At 48.3% G+C, this 14027-nt stretch overlaps 1 protein-coding gene across 1 annotated transcript in view; it reads left to right on the forward strand.

The window, feature by feature from the left end:
• LOC135902292 (chitinase-3-like protein 1) overlaps positions 1–14027 on the forward strand; it is an 830286-nt gene that overhangs the window by 163339 nt on the left and 652920 nt on the right. Inside the window, exon 3 of the mRNA XM_065432259.1 lies at positions 9154–9297. Within this exon, the coding sequence (XP_065288331.1) occupies positions 9154–9297 (144 nt within the window). The remainder of the gene's footprint in view (positions 1–9153; positions 9298–14027) is intronic.

A 14027-nucleotide genomic window follows, 5' to 3' on the forward strand; every position in this document is an offset into this window, starting at 1 on the left:
GTCGTCGTCGGGTTCTTGCCGTAAACAAGCTTAAATGGCGTGGTCTGTGTTGTTTCTTGCACCGCCGTGTTGTAAGCGAATGTTACGTACGCAGGACCGCATCCCATGTCTTGTGCTCGACGTCGACGTACATTGCTAGCATGTCGGCGACGGTCTTGTTCAGGCGCTCCGTGAGACCATTCGCCTGCGGATGGTAGGCGGTTGTTCTCCTGTGACTTGTCTGGCTGTATTGCAGAATGGCGTGCGTGAACTCTGCTGTAAAAGCCGTTCCTCTGTCGGTGATGAGGACTTCTGGAGCACCATGTCGCAGCAGGATGTGCTTGAGGAAAATTTTCGCCGCTTCGGCTGCGCTGCCTTTCGGTAGAGCTTTAGTTTCAGCGAAGCGGGTGAGCTAGTCCGTTGCCACGATGATCCACTTATTTCCGGAAGCTGATGTCGGAAACGGTACCAACAAGTAAATCTCGATCTGGTGAAAAGGTCGGTAAGGAGGCTTGATCGGCTGTAGTAATCCTACTGGCCTTATCGGTGATATCTTGCTTCGCTGACAGTCTCAGCATGTCTTGACGTAACGGGTGACATCGGCGGTTCAGTGCGGCCAGTAATACCTTTCTTGTATCCTCGATGGCGTCAGGGAGAAACCGAGGTGCGCAGCGGTCGGATCGTCATGTAGGGCGTGCAGTACTTCTGGACGTAGCGTCGACGGAACAACAAGAAGGTAGTTGGCGTGGCATGGTGAGAAGTTCTTTTTCATGAGTAGGTTGTTGTGAAGCGTGAACGAAGACAATACACGCCTAAATGCCCTAGGGAGAACGTCGGTATGCCCTTCCAAGTACTTGATTAGGGCTTTTAGCTCCGGGTCTCCTCGTTGCTGTTCGGCGAAGTCTTCCGCGCTTATTATTCCAAAGAAGGCGTCGTCATCCTCGTCGTCTTGCGGCGGCGGGTCAATGAGGGCGCGTGATAGGCAATTGGCATTTGAATGTTTTCGTCCGGACTTGTATGATACAGTGATGTCGTATTCTTGTAGTCTGAGGCTTCACCGTCCCAGCCGTCCTGAAGGGTCTTTTTAAGTTAGCTAGCCAACACAACGCGTGATGATCGCTGACCACTTTGACTTGCCTGCCATATAGGTAAGGGCGAAATTTCGCTGTAGCCCAAACGATAGCAAGGCTATCCTTTTCGGTTGTAGAATATTTGCCTTCCGTTTTTTGACAGCGACCCGCTAGCGTAAGGTATCACGTGTTCATATAAATCTTTTCTCTGGACTAGGACGGCACCGAGGCCTAGACTACTCGCGCCAGTGTGTATTTCGGCATTCGCGTGCTCGTCGAAGTGGGCGAGTACGGGCGGCGACTGCATGCGTCGCTTGAGTTCTTCAAATGCGTCGGCCTACGGCGTTTCCCACTTGAACTCGAAGTCACATTTAGTTAGCTGTGTCAGCGGCTCAACGATGCGCGAAAAGCCCTTGACAAATCACCTGTAGTAGGCACACATGCCAAGAGATTTCATCATCAACATCATCAGCCTGGTTACGCCCACTGCAGGGCAAAGGCCTCTCCCATATTTCTCCAACAACCCCGGTCATGTACTAATTGTGGCCATGCCGTCCCTGCAAACTTCTTAATCTCATCCGCCCACCTAACTTTCTGCCGCCCCCTGCTACGCTTCCCTTCCCTTGGGATCCAGTCCGTAACCCTTAATGACCATCGGTTATCTTCCCTCCTCATTACATGTCCTGCCCATGCCCATTTCTTTTTCTTGATTTCAACTAAGATGTCATTAACTCGCGTTTGTTCCCTCACCCAATCTGCTCTTTTCTTATCCCTTAACGTTACACCTATCATTCTTCTTTCCATAGCTCGTTGTGTCGTCCTTAATTTGAGTAGTACCCTTTTCGTAAGCCTCCAGGTTTCTGCCCCGTAAGTGAGTACTGGTAAGACACAGCTATTATATACTTTTCTCTTGAGGGGTAATGGCAACCTGCTGTTCATGATTTGGGAATGCCTGCCAAACGCACCCCAGCCCATTCTTATTCTTCTGATTATTTCCGTCTCATGATCCGGATCCGCCGTCAATACCTGTCCTAAGTAGATGTATTCCCTTACGACTTCCAGTATCTCGCTGCCTATTGTAAATTGCTGTTGTCTCCCGAGACTGTTAAGCATTACTTTAGTTTTCTGCAGATTAATTTTTAGATCCACTCGTCTACTTTGCCTCTCCAGGTCAGTGAGCATGCATTGCAATTGGTCCCCTGAGTTACTAAACAAGGCAATATCATCAGCGAATCGCAAGTTACTAAGGTATTCTCCATCAACTTTAATCCCCAATTCTTCCCAATCCAGGTCTCTGAATACCTCCTGTAAACACGCTGTGAATAGCATTGGAGATATCGTATCTCCCTGCCTGACGCCTTTCTCTATTGGGATTTTGTTGCTTGCTTTATGGAGGACTACGGTGGCTGTGGAGCCGCTATAGATATCTTCCAATATTTTTACATATGGCTCATCTACACCCTGATTCCGTAATGCCTCCATGACTGCTGGGGTTTCGACTGAATCAAACGCCTTCTCGTAATCAATGAAAGCTATATATAAGGGTTGGTTATATTCTGCACATTTCTCTATCACTTGATTGATAGTGTGAATATGGTCTATTGTTGAGTAGCCTTTACGGAATCCTGCCTGGTCCTTTGGTTGACAGAAGTCTAAGGTGTTCCTGATTCTATTTGCAATTACCTTAGTAAATACTTTGTAGGCAACGGACAGTAAGCTGATCGGTCTATAATTTTTCAAGTCTTTGGCGTCCCCTTTCTTATGGATTAGGATTATGTTAGCGTTCTTCCAAGATTCCGGTACGCTCGAGGTCATGAGGCATTGCGTATACAGGGTGGCCAGCTTCTCTAGAACAATCTGTCCACCATCCTTCAACAAATCTGCTGTTACCTGATCCTCTCCAGCTGCCTTCCCCCTTTGCATATCTCCTAAGGCTTTCTTTACTTCTCCCGGCGTTACCTTCGGGATTTCGAATTCTTCTAGACTATTTTCTCTTCCATTATCGTCGTGGGTGCCACTGGTACTAGATAAATCTCTATAGAACTCCTCAGCTACTTCAACTATCTCATCCATATTAGTAATGATATTGCCGGCTTTGTCTCTTAACGCATACATCTGATTCTTGCCGATTCCTAGTTTCTTCTTCACTGTTTTTAGGCTTCCTCCGTTCCTGAGAGCATGTTGAATTCTATCCATATTATACTTCCTTATGTCAGCTGTCTTACGCTTGTTGATTAACTTCGAAAGTTCTGCCACTTCTATTCTAGCTGTAGGGTTAGATGCTTTCATACATTGGCATTTCTTGATCAGATCTTTCGTCTCCTGCGATAGTTTGCTGGTTTCCTGCCTAACAGAGTTACCACCGACTTCCATTGCACACTCCTTAATGATGTCCACAAGATTGTCGTTCATTGCTTCAACACTAAGGTCCTCTTCCTGAGTTAAAGCTGAATACCTGTTCTGTAGCTTGATCTGGAATTCCTCTATTTTCCCTCTTACTGCTAACTCATTGATCGGCTTCTTATGTACCAGTTTCTTCCGTTCCCTCCTCACGTCTAGGCTAATGCGAGTTCTTACCATCCTGTGGTCACTGCAGCGCACCTTGCCGAGCACCTCCACATCTTGTATGATGCCAGGGTTAGCGCAGAGTATGAGGTCTATTTCATTTATAGTCTCGCCGTTCGGGCTCCTCCACGTCCACTTTCGGCTATCCCGCTTGCGGAAGAAGGTATTCATTATCCTCATATTATTCTGTTCCGCAAACTCTCCTAATAACTCTCCCCTGCTATTCCTAGTGCCTATGCCATATTCCCCCACTGCCTTGTCTCCAGCCTGCTTCTTGCCTACCTTGGCATTAAAGTCGCCCATTAGTATAGTGTATTTAGTTTTCACTCTACCCAGTGCCGATTCCACGTCTTCATAGAAGCTTTCGACTTCCTGGTCATCATGACTTGATGTAGGGGCGTAAACCGGTACAATCTTCATTTTGTACCTCTTATTAAGTTTCACAACAAGGCCTGCCACCCTCTCGTTAATGCTATAGAATTCCTGTATGTTACCAGCTATATTCTTATTAACCCGGAATCCGACTCCTAGTTCTCTTCTCTCCGCTAAGCCCCGGTAGCAAAGGAGGTGCCCACTATTTAGCACTGTGCATGCTTCTTTTGGCCTCCTAACTTCACTGAGCCCTATTATATCCCATTTACTACCCTCTAATTCCTCCAATAGCACTGCTAGACTCGCCTCACTAGATAACGTTCTAGCATTAAACGTTGCCAAGTTCATATTCCAATGGCGGCCTGTCCGCAGCCAGTGATTCTTAGCACCCTCTGCAGCGTCGCAGGTCTGACCGCCGCCGTGGTCAGTTGCTTCGCAGCTGCTGGGGACTGAGGGCCGGGGTTTGATTGTTGTGTTCATAGGAGGTTGTGGCCAAGTACTGCACCAGGGTGGCCAATCCTGCTCTGGTGAGGGAGTGCGTTACCGGTTCTGGTCACCGCGATCAGGCCACACTCCAGGCCTGTTTGTGCAATTTTATCAACACGCGGATTTTTTTTCTTTTTTTTTAATCCGGTGGAAAATTGCCGGCACCGGGATTCGAACCACGGACCTCTTGCACGCGAGGCGGGTGTTCTACCTCTACGCCACCGCTGCACCCTCAAGAGATTTACGCACTGCCTTTTTGTCGATGGGCTGCCGGAACTTTGCTATGGCAGCTGTCTTCTGCGGTTTGGGGCGGACTCCAGACTTGCTGATGACTTGGCCTAGGAACAGAAGCTCATCGTAAGCGAAGCGGCACTTCTCTGGCTTCAGAGTGAGCCCTGATGACTTGATGGCCTCTAGCACTGTTGCAAGCCGCCTGAGTTAGTCGTCGAAATTTCCGGCGAACACAACGACGTCATCCAAGTAAACGAGATAGGTCTGCCACTTCAAACCTGCAAAACCCATGTCCATCACGCGCTGGAACGTTGCAGGCGCCGAGCACAGTCCAAATGGCATAACCTTGAACTCGTAGAGGCCGTCCGGGGTGATGAAGACGGTCTTTTCGCGATCTCTTTTGTCGACTTCTATTTGCCAATAGCAAGACTTGAGGTCCATCGTCGAGAAGTATTTAGCGTTGGAGAGCCGATCCAATGTGTCGTCTATCCGTGGGAGGGGGTATACGTCCTTCTTCATGATCTTGTTCAGACGACGATAATCGACGCAGAAACGTAGGGTTCGGTCCTTTTTCTTCACCAGGACAACACGGGATGCCCACGGGCTTTTCGACGGCTGGATGATGTCATCGCACAGCATTTCGTCGACTTGTTCTCTTATAGCTTCACGTTCTCGCGGCGAAACTCGGTAAGCGCTCTGGCGGAGTGGTCGAGCGCACTTCTCGGTGATTATTCGATGCTTGGCGACTGGCGTTTGTCGAATCATCGATGACGTCAAAAAGCAGCCTTTCTATCGTCGGAGCAGACTTCTGAGCTGCTGTTGCTGAATCACGGGGAGACTTAGATTTATGTCGAAGTCTGGTTCGCGAACCATGGTCGTCGGAGTGAATGCGGCGGAATCCGAGAGGACAAACGCACTACTGGCTTCCAGAATTTCCTCGATGTACGAGATCATCGTGCCCTTGTTGATGTGCTTGAACTCCTGGCTGAAGTTTGTCAGCAACACTTCAGTTTTCCCTTTATGCAGTCGAGCAAGCCCTCTTGCGACGCAAATTTCACGGTCTAGCAGTATACGTTGGACGCCTTCGATTACGCCTTCTATGTCAGCGGGTGTTTCGGTGCCCACAAAAATAACGATGCTGGACTGAGGCTGGATGCTCACTTGATCTTCGAGCACACTCAAGGCGTGGTGACTACGGGGGCTCTGCGGCGGTATCGCTTTATCTCCCGACAGCGTTACTGACTTCGACTTCAGGTCGATGATTGCGCCGTGTTGGTTCAGGAAGTCCATACCGAGAATGACGTCTCGTGAACACTGTTGGAGGATAACGAAGGTGGCAGGGTAAATCCGGTCATGAATGGTTATTCTTGCCGTGCAGATTCCGGTCGGCGTGATGAGGTGTCCTCCAGCGGTCCGAATTTGAGGGCCTTCTCATGCGTTCCTAACTTTTTTCAACTGTGTGGCGATGTGTCCACTCATTACGGAGTAATCAGCCCCTGTGTCCACTAAGGCGGTAACTGCGTGGCCGTCGAGAAGCACGTCGACGGCGGTGGTTCTTTGTCTGGCGTCGCAGTTAGGTCTTCGCGTCAGATCACGGCTGCATCGTGTTGAACTGACGTTGGAACGTCGCGTCGTCAAATCGTCTTTCTTCGGTGTAGTCTTGGCTTCCCGACTTCGTTGGGATGGCGGCGTGTCGTTATTATGTCGTCGAGATGGTCCCTTCGGAGTCTGCGTCGGCGGCAGAGGATCTCATTCAGTTCGTTGAACAGCAACCGAACCTCTATCGGTTGCTGCTTTTAGTTTTCCGGATATGGGTTCGCAGAGCGGCCCCGGGCTTGGCCGGTTTATGGTCGGTGCTGCGGCGACAGGTAGCGGCCCGGTGACGGCGAACGGGACGGTCGTCGAGGGCTCCACTGAGTAGCGGCGAGGTAGTCGGCAATGTCACGAGGGCGTTCACCTTCCCGAGGGTGCGGTGCGTCGACGGCATACCTTCACAATCCCAGGTCGCGTTATGGACATCGGCGGTACACATGGCCGGCTTTGCCGCAGTGGTAGCAGAGCGGGCGGTAGTCGGGGGCTCGCCAAATGTCCGTCTTCCTCAAGTAGCTGCGCTGGGCGAAGGGTGGGCGTGCTGGTGGCTGCGGCGGCGGACGACGGAATTGTGGCGTTACAGGGCCCTGGCGTTGTCGCGGAGGGCGACCTTGACGGCGGGCGACGGCGGCGTAGGTCATCGCTTCCGGCTGAGGTTGCGGTGATCGTGGTTGCACCTCAGCGGCTCCAAGCGATCGCTGAACTTCTTTGATGATTTCAGCGATTGGATCCACTTGGGACTGCGACCTTGGGTAGAACTTCTGCAGCTCCTCCTATACGACCGCTCTGATAGTCTCACATAGATTGTCGGTAGCCAGTGATTGAACCGCGGCGTAGTTTGTAGAATTCGTGCGGCGATCGAGTTACCGGTTTCTCATCTCGAGTGTCTTCTCGATGCTGGTGGCCTGGCGAAGAAATTCGTCGACGGTCTTCGGTGGGCTTCGTGCCATTCCGGCAAAAAGTTCCTCTTTCCCACCACGCATGAGTAGGCGGACTTTCTTCTCCTCGGGCATTTCGGGGTCTGCGTGACGGAATAGACGGCTCATTTTCTCCGTGAAGATCGCGGTTGTCTCATTAGGTAGCTGCACCCGGAATTCTAATAGCGCTTGAGCTCGTTCTCGGCGTACGACGCTTGGGAATATCTGCAAGAAGCCGCTTTGGAACAGGTCCCAGGTCGTCAAGGTGGCTTCGCGGTTCTCGAACCACGTCCTGGCAGCGTCTTCCAATGCGTAGAAGACATATCGCAGTTTGTCGTCACTGTTCGAGCCGTTAAACGTAGCGACCCTCTCATACATTTCCAGCCAGCTTTCCGGGTCCTCAAATGTGGAACCTTGGAACGTCGGTGGTTCCCTGGGCTGCTTCAGCACGATGGGGCACGCTGGGGCTGCCATTGGGGTTGACTTGGCCACAATCTTCTTGGTCTTCTCAGGTTGAAATGCGTGCTCCGGGGGCAGCTGTTGAAGACGACGGCTTGCTCGATGGTCTGGGACTACGTTGGTGTTCTCTTTGCGGTCCAGGCTTGGATCACGGCTTGTCGGGGGCGTCAGGTACATGAACAAAAAGCACCTCCACCAGATGTCACGTGGTTGTGACGTTGAAAAACACAGTAGCAATACTGTGAACGACAAAACTTACTTTTATTGGGCGAACCTGTTCCCAGAAGACAGGCTACACTTATAGAACAACGATAGCGGCGAACTTGGTCGACGATCGTCGAAAATCTGATCAGCGGGTCAAGCGCGTCGGCTTTTATAGATCAGTCGTCGAATGTTCCAGGCTAATCGTTGGGACCCGCGTGCCTTCGACAAAGTTCTGCACCATTCGCGTGAGGCGATGAAATCAGATAACATAAGGTTCGACGACAACAGAAAGTGGATAGAAGCATCGAAAACTTTCCAGAAACTTCGGATACATGCAGGCGCGTCCCGCGCTGCCCGGTAACATTTGTTAGGGGGCGAAACGTGGTCGCCCGATAAAGATAAGTACACGTGTCAATGTAGAGAAGCTGATCGCAAAACACAGAATACGTAATATAGAGAGGCTACTCTAAGTGGCAAGGTACAAAACTGATACCGCCCTTATTCGCTGTACGTGCCTTCGAACAATAACTTTTGCAAAATACCTATTTAAAGCTCGTCCATGTTTTATTCACCTTCAGAATAAAGTGATCGCGTCATAGTAAGTCGTCTGCCCACATGAAGTCTGAGAGTAGCGCAGCCGCATCTTTATCATGCCATGTCTAGAGCTTGCCTCAAAACAATCCTTATCTAGGATGATATTGTCACGTAATAGTGACGGTAAAGAAGGCAGAAAAACTGGTTAACGAAGCTAGCGTTTTATTGCCCGAACGTGTGCCCTCAAAAGTACGCTTCACTCAAAGAACAACCATAGCGGCCAACACACTCGGCGATCGTCAAAAATCTCATCAGTGGGTCAGGCGCGTCGGTTTTTATACATCAGTCATGAAAGGTTCCAGAGTAATCGCTGGGACCCGCATGTCTTCCAGAAAGTTCTACATTATTCGCCTCCCGCGTTGAACTCAGATTACGCAAGGTTCAATGACAGCAGGCAGCGGATACGGCCATCGATAACTCTCGAGAAACTTCCGATACATGCAAGCGCGTCCTGCGCTGTGCGATAACATTTGTTAGGTGGTGAAACCCGGTCACACGATAAAGGTAAACAAGCACACGTGTCAATATTCATATAAGCAATTGTTTCAGTTTCTCAGAAGCAACATCTTTTATGTATCTAGTCCATTAAACAACAGGAAAATATTCAAACACTCTTTTTTCGCGTTAACACGGACGCCTCCAGAATGTGGGCCCTTTGAAAGCCAACCACCATTTATTGGCCGCAGGAGGAGCGACCAGAGAGCAGGCGGCGCTTCTTCTGCGTGTGGCTGCTGTGCGTGGTGACGTGCGGCTCGGTCATGATCCCCCTGGCGCTTGTGCTCATACCAGTGACATTGCGCTCGCACCTACTGACGCCGTTGCCTCCACAGGTGCGCTCTTCATGTAGCAAGGAGGGCGACGCGCGGTCAAGCGGAGGGACTGTTTTTGGCTTACGGAGGCTGGCCACACTGGTCACAAATTAGAGGTCCGACCCACGTGTTTTTTTTTTCCGTACAACTATCGCAGCTTTAAACAATTTTGACCATATGTAACATAACAAAGCCACTGTGGTTGACCTAAATGAACATCGCTGCTTTGCACTTATGAAACTATTCGACCAGGCTGTCTCGAAAAAAATAAAAATAAGCAGCAATTCATTCAGGCAAAGAACTGTGGAATTTCAGCACAAAAATAATTATTTTGCCTTAAAGCCTGTAAATCGCCCGCTTTAGTATATGTTTAGGATTATTTGAACGCATCACTTAGATCCATTATCAATGCATTGCAATCTTTGTGATGTCATCCAGGGCTTTCCGTTTAGAGAGATGGTCACTCTGTGCAAACTCAGCTATAAAGGTTTATTTTTTATGTAAAATTTTACAGGTAAATCGTTATGTAAAATGCAGGAAGTTTCAAACACTTCTTGCCAGCTGGATCTGTGATGTTTATGTAGTGCGACGTGATATTTAGATGATTCGGAAATGCTAAATAGCCCTGATCTGTAGTGCATGCCGAATACTACTGCGATAAGTTAAAAACTACTGCGATAAATTTATTGTTTCATGACAAGCGTACTGCAAAACATTATCACTGCAGTGTGATCCGAACGTTTTCCCACTGCTTATCTGCCTCGCAATGCAAAAATGTCGTGTTCAGTAAACCGTCTTCAGTAAATATTTCTGGCGTAAAGAAATATGTGCTACTTTGTTTCCTCAATGTGTTGAGATCTAGGTGTTTTGAATGTGTAGCGAAAGGATATTCTTCATAACGATTTGGTGCGCACTAACTGCTCGGCTACACTTACAGTTTTTGTGAGCTTTCGAAATAAACTGCTTTTTTGCGTCTATTCTTGAAAAGGTTATACGCATTGATGAGGAATGAACTCAAAGATTGAAAAGGCCCACAGACGTATCAGTTTCACTTTAGATATCGCACTGGGAAAGAAATCGGCGAAGCCCTGTTAGACAACACCAGGGTTAATTTCGATCACCAAGATCCTAACAGGCAGGTGCGGATATCCTCAGGTAGGAGTGTAACAACCAGTGCTTCTCTCTGTATTTGTGCGTGTTGTGTCCCTGCCTCAGTGAAGTATCTAGAAGCACAGGCAAGTGGGAGCCGACGTCATGATGTCTATCGAAAGAAAGCTGCCCCAAGGTCAGACGACGCCATGTCTGCGCACATCGTATGATGACTACGCGGATTGCAGTCGGTAAGACTAGGTGTTAAAGTATGGGGCTTTACGTGCCGCAACCACTTTCTGATTATGAGGCACGCCGTAGTGGAGGACTCCGGAAATTATGACCACCTAGCGTTTTTAACGTGCACGTCAATCTAAGTACACGGGTGTCCGAAGCTTCCTTGCTTTGGCTTATCCGAGCACCGTTCGGCGTCACTATGCAGCAAGTCACGTGACGGTTTTCGGAGTTGCTAGATTCCAGGAAAACGAGAACAAGATGAACGCAAGAGCGAACGTTTCGACACGTGGACTTGTCTGTTTGAAGGCAGCATATGCTTTTCTCGGCATAGTATATACAGGCACAATTCCTCCAAAGGGGAGAGAGAGTAAGGTGGTTGGACGAGGTATCGACCGAGGGTGTGTTAGCGGCGAGGGTGTAGAAATGAAAAGAAAGATGACGCGCTATATAAATAATAGATGATAGTATATAAATTACATCGGATGCAATTTAGAGGCTTCAATGTTCCTTCTGTGAGAAAGAATCTATCTGTGAAGAGGGACAATGAATTGAAACCAATAGGCATAATCGTTTGAAAGAGAGCATTAGAATGAATGCGCTATGCTAAATTCGAAACTCTGGGCAAGAGCGCTTCAATATTTTTCATTGAGTTGCTTAGTTTTTTTTTGTTATTGGTTTGTCCAGTAATTTCCCAACCTCCCCACTTGCCTCTTCTTCCATTCATTGGTTGCGTTCTTTTATTTTTATATTTATCCATATTTGTCAACGAGCACCATTTCCTACCGGTACTTTTATTCTCTCTTTCAGAGTGACGATAGTTCACTGACCTCCAGCACACCAGATATACCCCCCCCCCCCCGTCTTCCTGGCCCTTTCCACGAAAAGAGGAAGCTACAATGACATGTCAACCTGCTGACACACGGTGCTACTTCACATTCCTCGACCGACGTTCAGTAGCGCATCATGTTTCTTTTCAATTGTACACCCTCTGTCGTTACCTGGCCCACCCGCCTTACCTTCCCATCCTCTTGGAAGAGCCGTACCTATATATACTGTGCCGAGGAGAGCACATGAAGGCTTGAAAAAGACAAGTCCACTAGTCGAAGCAGTGGCTCCTGCATTCATCTTGTTCTCGCTGTGCTCATCGTCTTGAATTTCCATCTCCCGCATTCCCCGTATTTTCCGAGATTCCAGAAAGTAACTTGTCAAGATGGTTGGCCATGTCCAAATAGGACCTCACATCTGTTACGTGTGTTGGCTCTGTTAGTTGACACAGTGTTTTGACTTACTCGGTGTTATCACTCATAACGCCTATACGATGTATCCGAGGATTCTCTCACTGGCTGCTGTCACTTTGCTATGTTTAAAGTGATGCCGGCTTTTTGCAGGCGTTCACGTATTCCGTGCAGTCATTAGTCATATTTATCTATTGTGCGCCTTAACTCGATTCGGTCGCCTTAAAGTTACGCTTGGTCCTCAAGTCCTTCCAGCAGGCTAATCAATCCTTGTAAATATTCTCTTACTGCGGAAACACCAAAAGGCATTCGGAGGAACTGAAATCGCCCGAATCTCTCTTACCGCTGAATAGGTAACATACATGTCAAACCTGTTTCAACTATCACCTCTATCGCAGTGGCGCCTAGTGGCAAGGCTAAAATTCCTATTTTTGCTTTATAAGCACCATTTTTGCATCGACATTGCAGCTTATTTACCTCTCCAGAAAAGCTAAGTCTAAGAAAGAAGCATGGCTCAGCGATCGTTGTCCCGCAGCTACACATTGACACATAATCAACCTCGAATTATAAGAGGTTGCAACACCTTGTCATCATTGGCAAGGCGCTCCTTGCAGTGCAGTGCACCTCAGCTGAAACCTTGGAGAAATGCACAGTGACGTCATTCCAAACCTGAATGTTTATGCCTCTTTCCATTCTTGTACATGATAGACATTACTTTATCAACTATTACAATATACTAGGTGTCATCTGTTTTATGAATTAGTATATACAAAAGTGATTACCGATGCTACCGCACAAACTATTAATCTACCTGTTTTCCATGACTGACACTTCGTCGATGTAATTTAAAGTTAAAAATTATGGGGTTTTACGTGCCAAAACCACTTTCTGATTATGAGGCACGCCGTAGTGGAGGACTCCGGAAATTTCGACCACCTGGGGTTCTTTAACGTGCACCTAAATCTAAGTACACGGGTGTTTTCGCATTTCGCCCCCATCGAAATGCGGCCGCCGTGGCTGGGATTCGATCCCGCGACCTCGTGCTCAGCAGCCCAACACCATAGCCACTGAGCAACCGCGGCGGGTGATGTAATTTAAAGTTGTAACACCTACTTTGTGCTTTTGATAACTTATTATTGTTGTAACAGCCAGTTTTTTATTTGTGATGCCTTAAAACCCACTCTGTAACGCACTTATCGCGAACAGTTTGGCGAAAAATTATGTCTGAATGGTGGTTTACTTTTGGGACTGTAGTGCTAGTGGAGCTTGCAAATAGCTGGTCTTTGCTTCAAGGTTGCTAAACCATGTAGCTTATGCAAGTTTGGCGACACATTCTTCGACGGTGGACATTACAACTTGTTCTCACACAATCCTCTTATTCAACCCTCCAAAGTCAACAGATATGCATAGCTCGCCTGCTTGCTTTTTCGCAACTATCACAAGTGCAGGCCATTGTGTGGCCTCTTGAACTTTTTTTATGACGCCCAGGCTCTCCATTCTTGCCAGTTTTCGTTTCACACACGACCGCATGGATCGAAGTATTGGCCTAGGTTTTGTATCAGGGTGCAGTGATATTTCGTATTCAGTCTTGCGGATGCCCAGGCTTGGGCTCAGACAGTTAGGAATATCTGCTAGATGACTGAATTTTCCTGCTTAACCGGTGATCTCTAGCAGGCTCCATTGGTCATCTATAGATTTAATTACAGGACGTCAAGAAGTGCGCCATGCAGCTTGTCAATCACGTAGAATTCTTGGCACAATTACCCGTTCCATAGCAGTATCTTCTTGAACAGTCCAAGTATTGCTTTGCCGGATGGGTAAGGTTCAAATAATGTTTTCTTTGCTTGTGTCAGGTTGCCCATACCCTGTTCATCGTAAAGGTTTGTCGGTATGGCTGTCTCGTTTGCACCAGTGTCTACCCTAAATTTCTTGGGCAGGCCATCGACTCTCACACCGATGGCTCATGGCCAAGGGCATGCTGGTCTGCTGGCTGACCTAATCCTTGATTTATCCTAATGCATCTTGGTATGTGCTATTCTTGTTGAGGTTCTTTGGCGCACATGTGCAAATGACTACAATATTCCCCTTTGTGGCGCTCGCGCTGCATGTTTCGCTAGGCACAAAGTGCGCGATGGAGGCTCTGTCGTTGAGCCACACTACTTAGACGATGGCGCAGTCTGGTTCCATCGC

This window comes from Dermacentor albipictus, chromosome 6, assembly GCF_038994185.2.
Source record: "Dermacentor albipictus isolate Rhodes 1998 colony chromosome 6, USDA_Dalb.pri_finalv2, whole genome shotgun sequence".
Taxonomy (NCBI): domain Eukaryota; kingdom Metazoa; phylum Arthropoda; class Arachnida; order Ixodida; family Ixodidae; genus Dermacentor; species Dermacentor albipictus.